Source organism: Zalophus californianus, chromosome 6 (genome assembly GCF_009762305.2).
Source record: "Zalophus californianus isolate mZalCal1 chromosome 6, mZalCal1.pri.v2, whole genome shotgun sequence".
Classification (NCBI taxonomy): domain Eukaryota; kingdom Metazoa; phylum Chordata; class Mammalia; order Carnivora; family Otariidae; genus Zalophus; species Zalophus californianus.
The window spans coordinates 135,627,489-135,640,966 of NC_045600.1; the positions used below are offsets into that span (position 1 = coordinate 135,627,489).

Genomic DNA, 13,478 nt, shown 5'->3' on the forward strand with positions numbered 1-13,478 from the left:
TCTGTCCTGATTTGCTTCATTTAAAACTTGCTTTAAATTACAGTGCATCATTTATCCACTGTGTAGACTGTGCGTGGCCAATTTCCCAGTCTAGGTGGTCTCCTCCTTGCCAATCAACAGACCTCTAGGTCAATCGACTACATCAACCAGCTGGTATGTGCTAAGGGAATGCAAATTAATTTTAATATTAGGCGAAGAAAAACATAATCAGGAAGGCTGAGCTCTGCAAGAAAATAGCACAAGTCACATTTAAATAAAACACAGGATATTTCTGTATTATCTGATGCTCTCGGAATACCTATGCTTGATTTTCTCTGGTTTTTGGTATAGAAACGACCTTCATGGTCTAGCCCCCATGTGCCCCTCTCTGCTCACCCCTGGCCCACGGCTCCTCCTTTCTCTCCCTGGGACAGGCCAAACCCATTCAGAACCCCAGGCTTTGCACCAGCTGGTCCCTCTCCTGGGACATTCTTGTACGGCATTTCTCCTTGGCTGGACCCACACCCCCTTCAGAGATGCCTTCCCAGACCACACCATCTAGAGCAGTCCTATAGTCCATCCAGGGGCTCCCCCATCATTCCTCACCCCATTATCTTCATGGTTCTCCCCATTATCTGAAGCTGCCTTATTCTGTTTTGGTCTTGTTTCTTGTTTACTCTCCCCCTCCTCAAATGCAGCTTCCCCGAGCACAGGAACCTTTTCCATACTCTTCAGTCCAGCAGAGTTCCCTGTGCCTCGCAGAGTGGGCCCTCAAGGCTTCTTTTTGGGCTGGATGAATTGGCCAGCAGGCTGGATCTGTGTGCACGAACACTGGTGCGGACATGCCCACGCCCAGAGAGCAGTCCTATGCTTTTGTTTCACTTCCTAGCGGAGACCGTGGGGAAGCATCACCTAGTGAGGACGGTAACTATGGCAATAACAGGCTTTCGGCGCCTTTTCTCCCAACCCGTCATCAGGCTGCTCTCTTCCTCCCTGATGCGTGTGCAGCCTTGGCATTCAGTTATCAGAACTTCCCCCGAAACTCCCTCCTCATTACGTTAACCTATGCAGATTGAGCCCTTTTTATCGTCACGCACAGATCCACACGTAAATCCATGCCATCGGTGCCTTAATCGTCTGTGCTGCTCTTCTCCGGACCCTGCCCCATTTGTTGACTTCCAGGGTGGTTCCGAGGCCCTGTGCTGATGCCGCAGGGTGACTGCATGGGCCCCATGCCCTGGGTCTGCAGGAGCCGAGCACTTTCTGATGCGAGCCTTGCCTGGTGCTCCCGGGGTCCGTCTCTGTGCCCTGAATGCCCAGTGCCAGCCCTGTTGCAGCCAGCCCTCCAGGGTCCATGCTGATTAGTGAGGCCCCGAACAGGACACAGGGAGAGGCCACGCGTGCATGCGACCTGTGTGGACTGCCGGACAGACGGACTGACAGATGGGCCAGCAGGTGGCCTCTCTGCATGGCAGGAGAAGGTCCTCCCCTACCAAGCACTCTGGCAGACAGAGTCACTGGGAAAGAAACAGGTTCGAGAAGGCGAGATTGTTTTTTTGACCTTCTGGCCTGAAGACTATTGATTTGTTTGTCGACAGAACTGTTCTGAAATAGAACACAGCCCCAACGTCGAGGCAACCGCGCAAATGTAATGAGAACGTAAGAGCAGCACGGAAATGAGGAGGAAACGGAGGAACCTGGGCTCCTGGAGGGCAAAACCAGAGACACCGCAGGTATAACCAAGAACTTATGACTTTAATTATAAAGAGACCCGCTTTACCCTCTCCCTGCCAGACAGGTACTAGAGGGCTGCCTGCATTTTGCTAATACTTCTTGGAGGTGACCCTTGACAAAAAAAAATAAATAAATAAATAAAAAATAGGCTTCTGCTAGCCTAGCAGTTCCCAAGGAGATGCTATGATCCAGCTGTGTCATCGTAGTAGGCTTTTAATTTTTTTTTTTTTTTTAGTTGAGATATATTATGTCCTGGGAAGTGTACAAAGCTTAAGGGAACAGCTGATGAATCCTTGCATCTGTAAACACCCCTACAACCACTGCTCAGATCAAGCTTAGAACATTTCCAGCGGCCCAGGAAGGCTCCCCAGAGGCTGCCCACCTCCCCCTCCCGGAATGATAGTTCCCATCACCATGGCCTCTATCACTTTAATTAACTTTTCCCCCTTTAAACTCCTACAAATATGTCCTCTTTTGTGCCTGACGTCTTTCAACTCTGTCAGATTCATCCGCAGTGAGGCAGGTATGAAAATGCTTGCTTTCTCATGCTGTGTGGCAGCACTGTATGAACATTCTCTAATTTATTTACCCATTCTCCCACTGACAGACGTCTAGGCTGTATCCAGTCGGGGTCATTATGCACCAGGCTGCTCTGAACGCAGTTACATAAGCAGATCGTAAGGAGTGGACTTAAATGCCCAGAAGTGGAACGGACATACCCCAGCATAAAAATGTTCTTTCGTAAGCACTGCCTGGGAACTGTCCAAAGTGCTCACACCACTGGGCACTCCCAACAGCTGCTCATGAGAGTTCCAGGTGCTCCACATCCTCACCAACACTTGGTACTATCAGTCTGGTGGATGCGCAGTGAGTGGTATCTCAGTGTGGTTTTAATGTGTTTTCCTGATGACTCATGATGGGTTAGCACCTTTGCATTTCCTAATTGGGGCCGTTAGGTGAAGAAACAGGCAGTGTTGAAGGAGACCTTTCCTCTCAGCAGACAATCTGACCCCCTACTTACCAGAGAAGGTAATTCATGGGGCTGGAGCTCTCTCTCAAATGCAGGGCCATACTAGCCGTAGTCTTAGTGGCCAGACTCATGCCTCTCTCCTTCTCTGCACTGGCAGCGCCTATGAGCTCTTCTGTCGAGGGCTGTCCATCCACATCCCTCTCTTTCCTGCAAATCCCCTTCTGCTGGCTCTTTTCCCTCCACTTAGCAACCTGCTCGTGTTTCCTAGCAACGTCCCATCTCCCCCGCTCCCCCTCCACGGACACACGGCCACCTGCTGGGGCCCCTCTCCTCTGCGCCACGACTGAGCTTCGGGAAAGTGTCCTGCAGCCGCAGACTACTCCTTCCCTCTTGTGGGCAGCTCTCCACATGGAGCATGGGCTCCCCAAGGCCATGTCTGGGACACAGCTCTTGACACAGGACGTCCCAATGCTTGCAGCTAATGGAGACACCCAGCTCTCATTGTGTGTGCGCACTCACGCAGCTGCCTGCTTCCTCCTTGGAATTATCTCTTCCTTGACTCCCATGACCTGTGGATTTCTTTCCAGACTTCCCCTCAGATTCCTGTGTTTCCTCATGGTTGGGACTCTTCTCTTTCAATTCACTTTCTTGCTATGTAACTTCCACTCCCGTGTCCTCCACTACCACCCAGACATACACAGATGCAACAGAACCTCTATTCCCCAGCGGGGTCTCCTTGCTGAGCCCCCGCCAAGTACTGGACACTGCAGAGACACACCATGGGTGTCTCACACTCAGCAACTTCAAATGTGACCTCATAATCTCCCCCATGGATCTGATTGTTCTCTTTTTCCAGGTTTCAAAAATGGTGCCACCAGCTGTCCGAGCCAGAAACATGGGCGAGCTTCTCGACTCTTCCAGCTCCCTTATCAGTCATGAGGCCACTTTCCGAACTCCACGTAAGTAATGCTGCTTCCCTTGAGGGCAAATTGGTTTTCCTTACCATGCCAACTCCAAACAGTGGAAGCAGATGCCCGTAGTCTCCTACTGAGAAGGATGGTAAAGCCATGCTTGAGCTTGGGGAGAAGGAGTGCCGTGATCCATTAATTATGTCTGCCGTGGGCAGGGGTCAGGAGGGGAGTGTATGGCTCCCAAGTTCTGTATTTGCTGACTATGTGTTTCATGCTGCCAAGGATATTCTTACTTTTTTATGTGCCTGACCAAAGCCTGCTAACCTTTCTGGGCATGTCTTGCTTTCCCTCTTCCTTCATCCTATCTTCCCCCAAATTCTGCCCCTCACACCAATCTACTGATCTCCTGGCCTGTCGCAATGCTTCTTATGTACATTTTATATTTTAGCTCTTTCTTATCACATCCCTTTGGCAAATTCTGCTGCAAGAATAGACTTTGAAATTCCTTCTGCACACAGACCCCAAGAATACTGCTGCTGTAGGAGCAGAGTCTGGGCTCTTTCTCCGGTGGGCCTTGGTCTTAGAGGGTTACCTGCATGCGAGCAGCCTTCTGTCCTCCCGGGGGGATGGAGGAGCAGACTCACCGAGCAGCTGGTTGGCAGAAGAGGTGGTAAGGTTAAACTGCTGCTCCAGGTACTTCCCCAAGAAGGCAGCGAAGCCAGCCACCACTGCAATCTCCATGCAGGCAGCCAGGATGATGCAGGTGAACACAGGGTTTGAGAGCAGGTGCTTGGTGACCTTCGGGATCACTGCAGGGAGACAGAAGCAGAGGGTTACACACCGCACTTCCAGGCCTCCTGCCGCCAGAGTCCCTTCTTGACACACTTTTGCCCATCTCAGCAACCAGCGTCAGGAGTCACCCAGTTCCTCAGGCCTGAAACCTCAAACCTGTAAGTCACCCACAAAGTGTGGAAACTCTGGCTTCAAAATGTATGCTCATATTCTGCCAATTAAACAGAGAACTACTGTAAAAGGAGAGACTGTATTGTGCCTTTTCGTAGTTTACTGGAAATACCCAACTATTTTATAAGCAATGACAAATTATTTCCATCCGCCCCCAAAAAAGTTTGGGGTTTATTTCTCAAAGGAAAAAAATATAATTATATATCATAAAGTGCGTTAAAATGATGTTATATCAGTATATCTAAGCATATATATCCATAAGTTTGAGATAAATATTTATAACTCTATATGTGTGTTAAGAAAATATAATCTTAACAAGTTTCAAGAAAAAAACTGGAATTCTAGTGCTTATAAATACATACATACATACATACATACATACATACATACATGTGCCCAACCTCTTCTCACCAAGTCTATGGCCACCTCCCTGGCAAAAGCTTCCACGAGTTCTCACATGGGGGACTCCCGGGGAGACCCAACTGGGGTCTTGCTTTTCACTCTGCATCTGACCTAATCATTCCCTACATGGTAGCCGGTGGGATCAACTCAAATCACTTTCCTGCTCAGAACTCCTCCATAGCCTGGGTCTGCCCCTTAGCAATCTGATGGCACTTCCTGCCACGCCCCTCTTTCCCTCTAGTCCAGCCCACCTGCTTCTGCTCGCTCTTCCTCAGGCAGGTCCTCCCCACCTAAGGCTTTGCGCTGGGGGCTCCTCCTTCCTCTCCTGGGATGCTCTGCCCCCAGATCTTTCCTGCATCTCTTCCATCGTCCTCTGATGGGGTCTTTTCTCATCACCCAGTCCCACCTTGAAGAAGCTGCCCAACCAGCCTGGTGCCCCGGGCTCAGGCAAGAACTGAGGGTGGGCAGAAGCACTTCGTGGCTTGTGGACCATATTAAGTACCACCAGAGACGGAAAACAGCTCTTGTTGAGGTCATACATTTCGATCATGTTTTATTATACTCTCTTTTTCTTGAAGTACGTGGTTTCGTAAACCACTTAAGGTTCCCCGCTTACGTTGGTGCTTTAAAAAATGTGAGATTCATTTTTTTTTAATCCTTTCAACGCAATCAATGACACATCTTGGCAGTTGGCAAAGGGGCTCTGCAGGTATAGGAACCAGGACAACCCTATCGCTTCAATATTTATACTATTATTTTATTTTTATTTTTTATTTTATTATTTTACTTTTTACCATTTAACTTGTTTTAATGTTTCTTCACAAATGCTGAAAAATACTAAAGTACAGACAAGGAATAATCATGATGTTGTGGCCAACGTTATAAATATGGAATTATAATTTAAAACATTTTTAAAAAATAAATTTGGTAGTTTAAAAAATAAATCTGGTAGTCAATGCAGCTCTGCGGGGTCTCTGCATCTAGGAGGGCCGATCTCTGAGTTCCTGATGGTGCTTGCCTTTGTCCATTCTTCCAGGTCCTCTGCGCCTACTTCTTCTTCCTCCCATCTGTTACATCGAAGGTCCAGGGGGCCCACGAGGCCCGCCCTGTCTTCCTCCACCAGAGCCACCTTGGTCCATGCCCTGGCCACCACAGAAGCCTCCCTTCTCCACCACGGCCCCCTCTGAACATCCCACCGGGAACACTGCGGCCCGTGAGGCCGCCTCTGCCATGGTCACCACCCAGGGGTGGAAAGGGTGGTGGAAGGAAGCCTTCAGGCTTTGGGGCCTTACACTGGTTGCATCCTGTTCTCTAGGCGAAGTTCTGGTTTCCACACCCCAGACTGGGGCACTGCCAGTCTCCAGCTCGGTGCTGGACGTTTCCTCCTCCGGGGCTCTCTTGGGGGAAGCCACCTCTGTCTCCTCCACGGCCTCCCATGCGACCCATGGGGCCCCCAGGACCTCCTGGGCCCCCGGGACCTACACAAAGTGGTGGCGGCATCCCTCTGCCCTCACGGGGAGGCATACCACCCCGCATGCTGTTCATTGGAGGCTTCTTCCAAGCAAGAGAAACCTTAAGTTTGCTCCCTTGAAAATCTTTCCCATCAAACCACTCCACGCCAGACTTGGCTGTTGGTGGGTCTTCAGAGGAAACTGGAGCATTACTTTTGGGCTTTCCTATTTCCTTGTCCAAGTAGATATGGATCATGGGTTGTCTGGTTTTCTTGTTCAACTTAACAACTCCACACTGCTTAAAGAAGTCTGCCAGATCATCTAGAGTCACATTGTCATTTAAGCCTTGCACATAAATTACACTGTTGGTCAGAGCCTTCATCTGGATCTACAGGTGGGCCCAGACCAAGATCTGGTCCTTTGTCCATGGGTCCACCAGGCTTATTGAAGCCACCTCGCTCTCCAGCACCCATTTCACTGCATCCTCCTCCCCGCCCACCTCTGCTCATGCCTCCACGATCAAACCCCCCTCTTCCGCTGCCCCGGTTATCAGGGCCACTCACGCTCCAGTTCTCTCCTGGCCCAGAAAATCCTCCAGGCTCCAGCCCAGAGACACCCATGCTGCTGGGGTGGTCCTGTTGGAATGAACTCCACTGCCCGTAGCTGCTGCTCTGTTGGAGGATCCTGGCTGTAGGATCCAGTTTGGGGCGGATAACCAGTGGCGGCTGCTGCCCATAGTTGCTTTGTCGACCATAGCTACTCTGCTGTCCATAGCTGCTTGGCTGCCCACAGGTGTTCTGCTGCGAGTAACTGCTCTGATCCTAACTAGTCGGCTGTGTAGAGGAGTCGCTGGTAGGAGGATAAGATGGTGGTGCTGTGACTGGCTGCACGGCGTAGCTCCCAGGTACCTGGGGATAACTGTAGTTACTCTGTCCATATCCTAGGCTGGGCTGGTTGTAACCCCCTGTGCTAGACTGAGGTTGACTAGTCTCAGCGGGTTTGTTGCCACCCTGCAGTCTTGCAGGTGTGGCGGCTGCCCATAGGCTGGGCAAGCAGGCTGAGCTGCATAGGAGGCCTGGGTGGTAGTGACCGTAGCAGTGGTGGTATCGTAAGCACCAGTGCCGTCCCCCTGGACAGGCTGACTGTACGCCTGGGGGGCAGCTGGAGTAGTATAACCAGTGGGAGGCTGTCCATAAGAAGTGGCATAGGCGGTCTGCCCATAGGTCGCAGTGGTCTGAGCCTGGGTATAGCTGACATCAGTGGGCTGTCCATAGGTGCCATAACTTCGCTGCCCATATGCCTGGGTGATCTGTGCATATCCTTGAGTGGGTTGGGCGGTGTATGCACAGTAGCCCTGCTGGGCTGCAGCTTGGCTGTAGGTACTGTAATCTGTGGACGCCATTTTCTCTCCTTCTCGTTCCTTACGCCATTGTTTTAATGTGTACTTACAAAAAAGTCAACTGAAATGTAACTGATACATCACATGTGTGGTTTTATGGCTCTCACAGCTTAAAATGATGCCGGGCTAAAACAAGTAGATTAAAGTAATTTAAAGAGAAGTCTTATGTAAATAATGGTACAGGTGGTAAGCAGATAAGGCAAAAAGTGATGTGCCAGGGACTACAGTTAGGGGAAGTCTGTTCCACTGTAATCATGATGATATGGAATATTTGGCATGGGGTCTACTTTCCACCTGTGTAAACAGGAAAGATAAAACTGAGTCCCAGATGGAGCAATATTATTCTAAGTCTAGGAAAAACCAGTAGGTACCCATGGTCATACAAAATAAACAGGTGAGCAGGGAGTCTAATGCTGCATTCCAAGGTGATGAATTAGCCAGCTGTCCGAAAGAAGAGAGCTAATTAAACAGGCTCACTCTCATCTCCTAGGAGATGAAACCTCTAAATGGCCCAGCTAATTAGAATAAAATAATAATAGGGGATACGTAAGTTTTTAATAATGGTAACAGACAAGCTCAATAAATCAAAATGGCAGAACAATGGGTCAGCAAATGGCAGATACACACAGCTCAAAATTTATCATTTCTGTGAAAGATATCAAGTTTCAGAAATAAAAACCTAAAGAGAGGGACTTAAAGATCCTCTGACATAATAAAAGGAACTCAGTTAGGGGAATGAACTGAGTCAGAGGACAAGCTCAGAATCACTGTGGGCTGATCAACCTAATCCTGCATCCCAACCAAGAACCAACCAGAGGTGGTGGCCTCTGCTTTTCTGTCATAGTTTCTCACAAAATTTACTAAAACCTTAGGAAGGTAACTCTTGGATGATATAACCATGTGTAAGCACACACACACAAGTCACACAAAAACCCAGAAACCTTAAATCCATGGTATTCACTCATTTATAACTGTCTTTTTTTTTTTTTTTTGCAAACACACTGGCCTTCACCATGTGTTTTGTTTATTATTTATTTATTTTTGCAGGGTTTTAAGCATTTAAGATCTGACTTTAGAAATCAGTTCAAATAAATGGCTAAAAGTGGCTACACTTAAAAATCTGTTTAAATGTTCAGAAACTTTCCTTTGTTAAATACACATTATTTTTTAAGAATCATACAAATATTTAGAGGCGTGTTGACTGTGTAATGTTTAAAAACGTGGACTGCTAAAGAAATACGGAAGATGAATACATTGCGTGTAAACAGAGGGTAATGCGGTTTCTGTCTTTAAACACAAAAGCCTGTTGGATGTTAAGACTCCATCATCCTAAATCGCTGCTAATGAGTGAAGGCTGATTTGCTATGGTGTGTGGTACATTGTGACGGCGTAATGTTCCTGTGGTAAGGGACTGGCTGACTGTCTCACTCCACACTGTAGAGAGACAGGTATGGGTCACATCAGGCGACCACAGTGCCTCCTGGTAACGAGTGAATGTCAAACCCCCAGCTGTTTATGTTTTGGCAGATAAAGACACTGTGGCTCGATCATTGTGGTCTTTTGGAATTAAGATATCTGAACTCTGGAAACACTGCCAACAATCAATAGGCAGTTTGGGGGCATTCCAGGAAAACGATCGTCTGCCATACTTTCATTGTAGGCTTCACTTCCTTTGTCAGGGTGCAGACCATTCAGACGGGGGCCTTAGAAAGAAGCAGGACAGCCACGCTTTCTCACAAATAAAACTGCATCCTCCAAATAGGAACTTTGCTCTCTGGCTCAGAAATGGCGCCAAAGAGGATTTAAGTTTGATCACATTACTTGGGTCCTGGTATCTCCTTGTCCTGGATCGTGGCCGTCGCGATTTACTGGGGAGGAAGGGAGAGCACGTCTCAACAAAGGCAACTCCAGTTAATGGAATGTTTTCATACTTCAGCAACCATTTTAATTATTCCAGAGATAATGCCACTTCAGTGGGGAAGATGCTTTGTTGAGATAGGAGAGCCTGCCTGCTTTTCTCTTAATATCTAATGACTAATTTCGTGTTGAATTAGATGTGAAAATCATTAGGTTTGAGGATCATCTGACCGAAGGCCCAGAGAAGCCTCAGTGGACCTTATTTGCATGAAGAACATTCTTTTCTTTCCTCCATCAGGCAGATTCGCTGCCAGAAATGACAGATTCCTCTTGCGTTCGGCTCTATTTTGCTCCCAGGTTTTCCCTTCCATCCTAGGCTTTATTTGCAATGACTTGTAGCACTCTCAAAAGATTCCTTTTCAAAGGCTCAGCCTACCCACCAAAGCCCCAATTTGAAAAGGGGTATTAATTAGCTTGAACCTCGGGCTATCCCGGTATTTCAAGCTTTTTCATTTGAATGAGTTCTTAAACCCATAAAATTCTAACCTTCCACGGAGGCAGCAGCTAATGAGGTGGCCCAGACAAATAGAAACTGATGAACCAAGGCCACACCAGGCCACTGAACACCCATGGTCCCCTTTAGCCAATTACTTCCCACCCACTGACTTAGCCTCCGAAGCTGGGAGCTGGGGAAGGAGGTGGGCTGGCTTGCACCATGCGGCCTCACCAGCTGGGGAAGACTTCACCTCTCATCAGGAGCCCGGTGCTGTCACCAGCAGGCTGGCACAAAGTGCCAAACAGCAGCGGGGGAGAGTTTTTCAGGGAAAACAGGCTTTCCACTCCTGTCTTTGGAAGACCTTCCTGTAGCTTTGAGATTTCTGGAAAATGTGTAGGTCCTCCAGGGAGGGAGAAAGGCAAGTTTGGAGAAGGTGTGAGACTGATGGGGACAGAGCATTACCTGGGTGGGTACCTAGTACCGTTCTGACCACTAACACATCAAATCACATAATCCTCACAACAAACCCGTGATCTTGGGGCTATGTACAGCCTCCGTTTACAGGTAAGGAAACCGAGGCGGAGAGTGGTCCCACGGTTAGGGAAGCGTGGCACCAACTCAAACCGTGGCACCTACTGCCCCAGAGCATGCCCAGGGGCAGGGTGTTATTCTGGTTCGGGTTTTCAGAAGCTCTGCTCCTGGTCAGACGATGGAGCATGCAGAGACCACTCCTGGTCATTGAAGGAGTAGCTTAATGCTTAGAAAGAATACAAAAATTCCCACTGGGGCTGGGGAAAATGACTCACGGGTTTAGTACTTGTTTTTTTAAAGGAAGAAAGGCAGGACAGGAAGGGAGGGAAAGGAGAGAAAGAAAGGCTTGCAGAGCCCACAGAGGAGGAGTCCTGTGCTGCAGAAAGTGTGACTGAGCAAGGCTGTATAAAATAAGGACCTGGTTCAAGGAGCCAGGTCACTGGGACCTGAATTCTACCTTCATGACTGAGCAGGTCTGTGCCTGGAGCATACCACTCCATCCCATGGATTGTTGCAAAGATTAAATGAGACCCATGCCTGCAGAGCAGGTGACCCAGTGATTCTGGCACACAGGTAAGTTGAGCACGATGATAATTAATATAATAGAAGCACTTGTTGGCTACATTAGGGAGCGAGCCCTCGAGCTGGGAGGACGTCAGACCTGCTCTAAGAATGCCTGTGTGTGAGCAGATATGGTGAGTAAGCAGAGCTGGGAGGACACTGGGTAGGTGAGTGGAGCTCCTGGGAGCTGCCGCTGGAGTCACTGGCTTCCCAAGGTCAGAGATGACCTCCTGCAGAGGGCTGGACAGGTCAGGGGGTCGGGGGCACACGTCCTTGTTGCTCCCCCCTCCTGGGAACTGGAGGTGCCCTGGGAAGTGCTCACTGTGGGGCTCGATGGTATTGCACTTGACTCTGAGATATTTCAGCCCTCAGGCTCTCTACTGGAATTGGCCTTGACCTTCTTTTTCTTTAATAACATTGCTGTCAATACACCACGGTTAATGCTCCCAAGAGGGGGAGAGGTAGCCAGTGTGTGCAACCACTTGGTAATTACAACAGTGACCGATGTTTGCTGGGCAGCCATCGGCTTAGCGGATGGGCCCCGTGCCAAGGGTCACGCATGTCACTCCCGCAGCTGTAACAACAGGGACGGTCTTACTGTCTCATAGGAAACCAAAGGTTCCTTGAACGGCTGCAAAAACCACGCTCCCAGAATGCAAAACCCAGGTCTGCCTGCGCCTCGGAGCCCACTTCTAAATCTTCAGGTTTCTGGACGGGGACTTGAATCAACGGAGAAGTGTCTTTCTGAACGGTAAGTCGTCATGAAGCGATTCCCAGTGCACAGGACTGAAGAGCAGAAGAGAGCAGAGAGGCGCAGGGAGCAGGGCGGCGGGGAGATACACAACAGCCTTTGGGCCACGACCAAAACCAGATGAAAGAGGAAGGAAGCAGTAACAAAGATGTGGAAAAACATCACCACAGAGGCCCGAGATTAGAGCCAAGGCAGGGTGAATCCTAGGAAACATGACGTCTCCTGGCGCGGCACGAGTGTCTGGCAGCCACCAGGCTGGTCCCCCCGTACGGGGTGCAGCCTGTCATCACCGCACCTACGTGTCCCCGGACACCCTCGCCTGGGTCTTCCTGTGTCTCCCATGCGAGGAGCCACCTGCACGCAGAGATGTGGGCACGGTGCCCGGTGCGAGCAGATGCTTCATCAATGCAAGAGGGATTAAAAAATTCAATAAACAAATTGCAGTCCCTAAAGGTAACTGTCACAATCTCTTAAGAAACCTTAACTGTGGAGACAGGGACCAGCTCGTGATCGCCCCATGGGCCACGTTCCACAGGCTCGTGGGCCACGATGCGAGTGGGAATAATTAGCAAATATGGCCATTTCCATCGCTGATTCTGGAGGTATCTACATTGTTCCCTTGGATAGCGGTGGGGAAAAGCCTGGGCGGGACGGGAAGCCTGTGGTGTCGGAAGCTTCCGGAAGGGAGTGCCTACCGTGCACTGGCCCCAGCCCGGCCGCCTTGGGCTCCCTGCGACCTTGTTGCTGCAGATATGACTGTCCCCCAATCTCTGTTCTGGGCTGTTGAGGGGCCCAGGGGAGCTTCGTGGCACCCTCTCGTTGCCAGCTGTGAGAAAAGTCTTTGGGAACAGGCTGAAAGTGACATGTCTCTCGTATGGAGAAGGTCATGGTTTGAGTGAACAAACCAGAAGCCATCAGCACAGAAAACGAGCATTTACACTGAAAGCCAAGTGTCAGATGGGTGTGGATCAGCCAGGGGAACCCCGAGCCAGCCAGATCTATTGATCCTTTTTTAAAATCCCCAGCTCCTTACAACACTGCCAAGAAGGCCCGAGAGGAAAAAAAAAAAAATTAGTGTGGGGTCCCATTAGCTGCTTTGAGCCCAAACAACCCCAGAGGCACAGCTAGCTCTTGCAGCTGGCCAAGACAGAGAAAGGAGCCTGGGAAGCAGCAAGCTCTCTTTCAGATCCAACTGTTGCGTCTTTCCATGCCAGAGGTAGCAGGCAGAAAAGGACTAAAGAAAGACAGCTCCTCATAAGCAGAATGCCGCTTTTGTAACCTCAAGCCAGCCCCTAGGAACCTTGTCTGGGAGCATGACATGCCACCTCAGTGGTGGCAGGGCTGACTGCATTTAGCATTCACGAAAACTCTACCTGTAGGAGAACGCACTGCTGGAAAGACAAAAAGCAGTGCTTAGAAAAGAAATGGTGAATTTCAGCACCCAAGCTGACACAAATGCCCTTCTCGAAGCCT

At 49.5% G+C, this 13,478-nt stretch overlaps 1 protein-coding gene and 1 pseudogene across 2 annotated transcripts in view; both read right to left on the minus strand.

Annotated features, from left to right (window-relative positions):
• SLCO3A1 (solute carrier organic anion transporter family member 3A1) overlaps positions 1-13,478 on the minus strand; it is a 320,044-nt gene that overhangs the window by 46,166 nt on the left and 260,400 nt on the right. For both annotated transcript variants that reach the window (XM_027571943.1, XM_027571942.2), the window contains exon 5: positions 4,239-4,403. In XM_027571943.1, the coding sequence (XP_027427744.1) occupies positions 4,239-4,403 (165 nt within the window). The remainder of the gene's footprint in view (positions 1-4,238; positions 4,404-13,478) is intronic.
• Positions 5,940-7,812, minus strand: LOC113908666 (annotated as a pseudogene).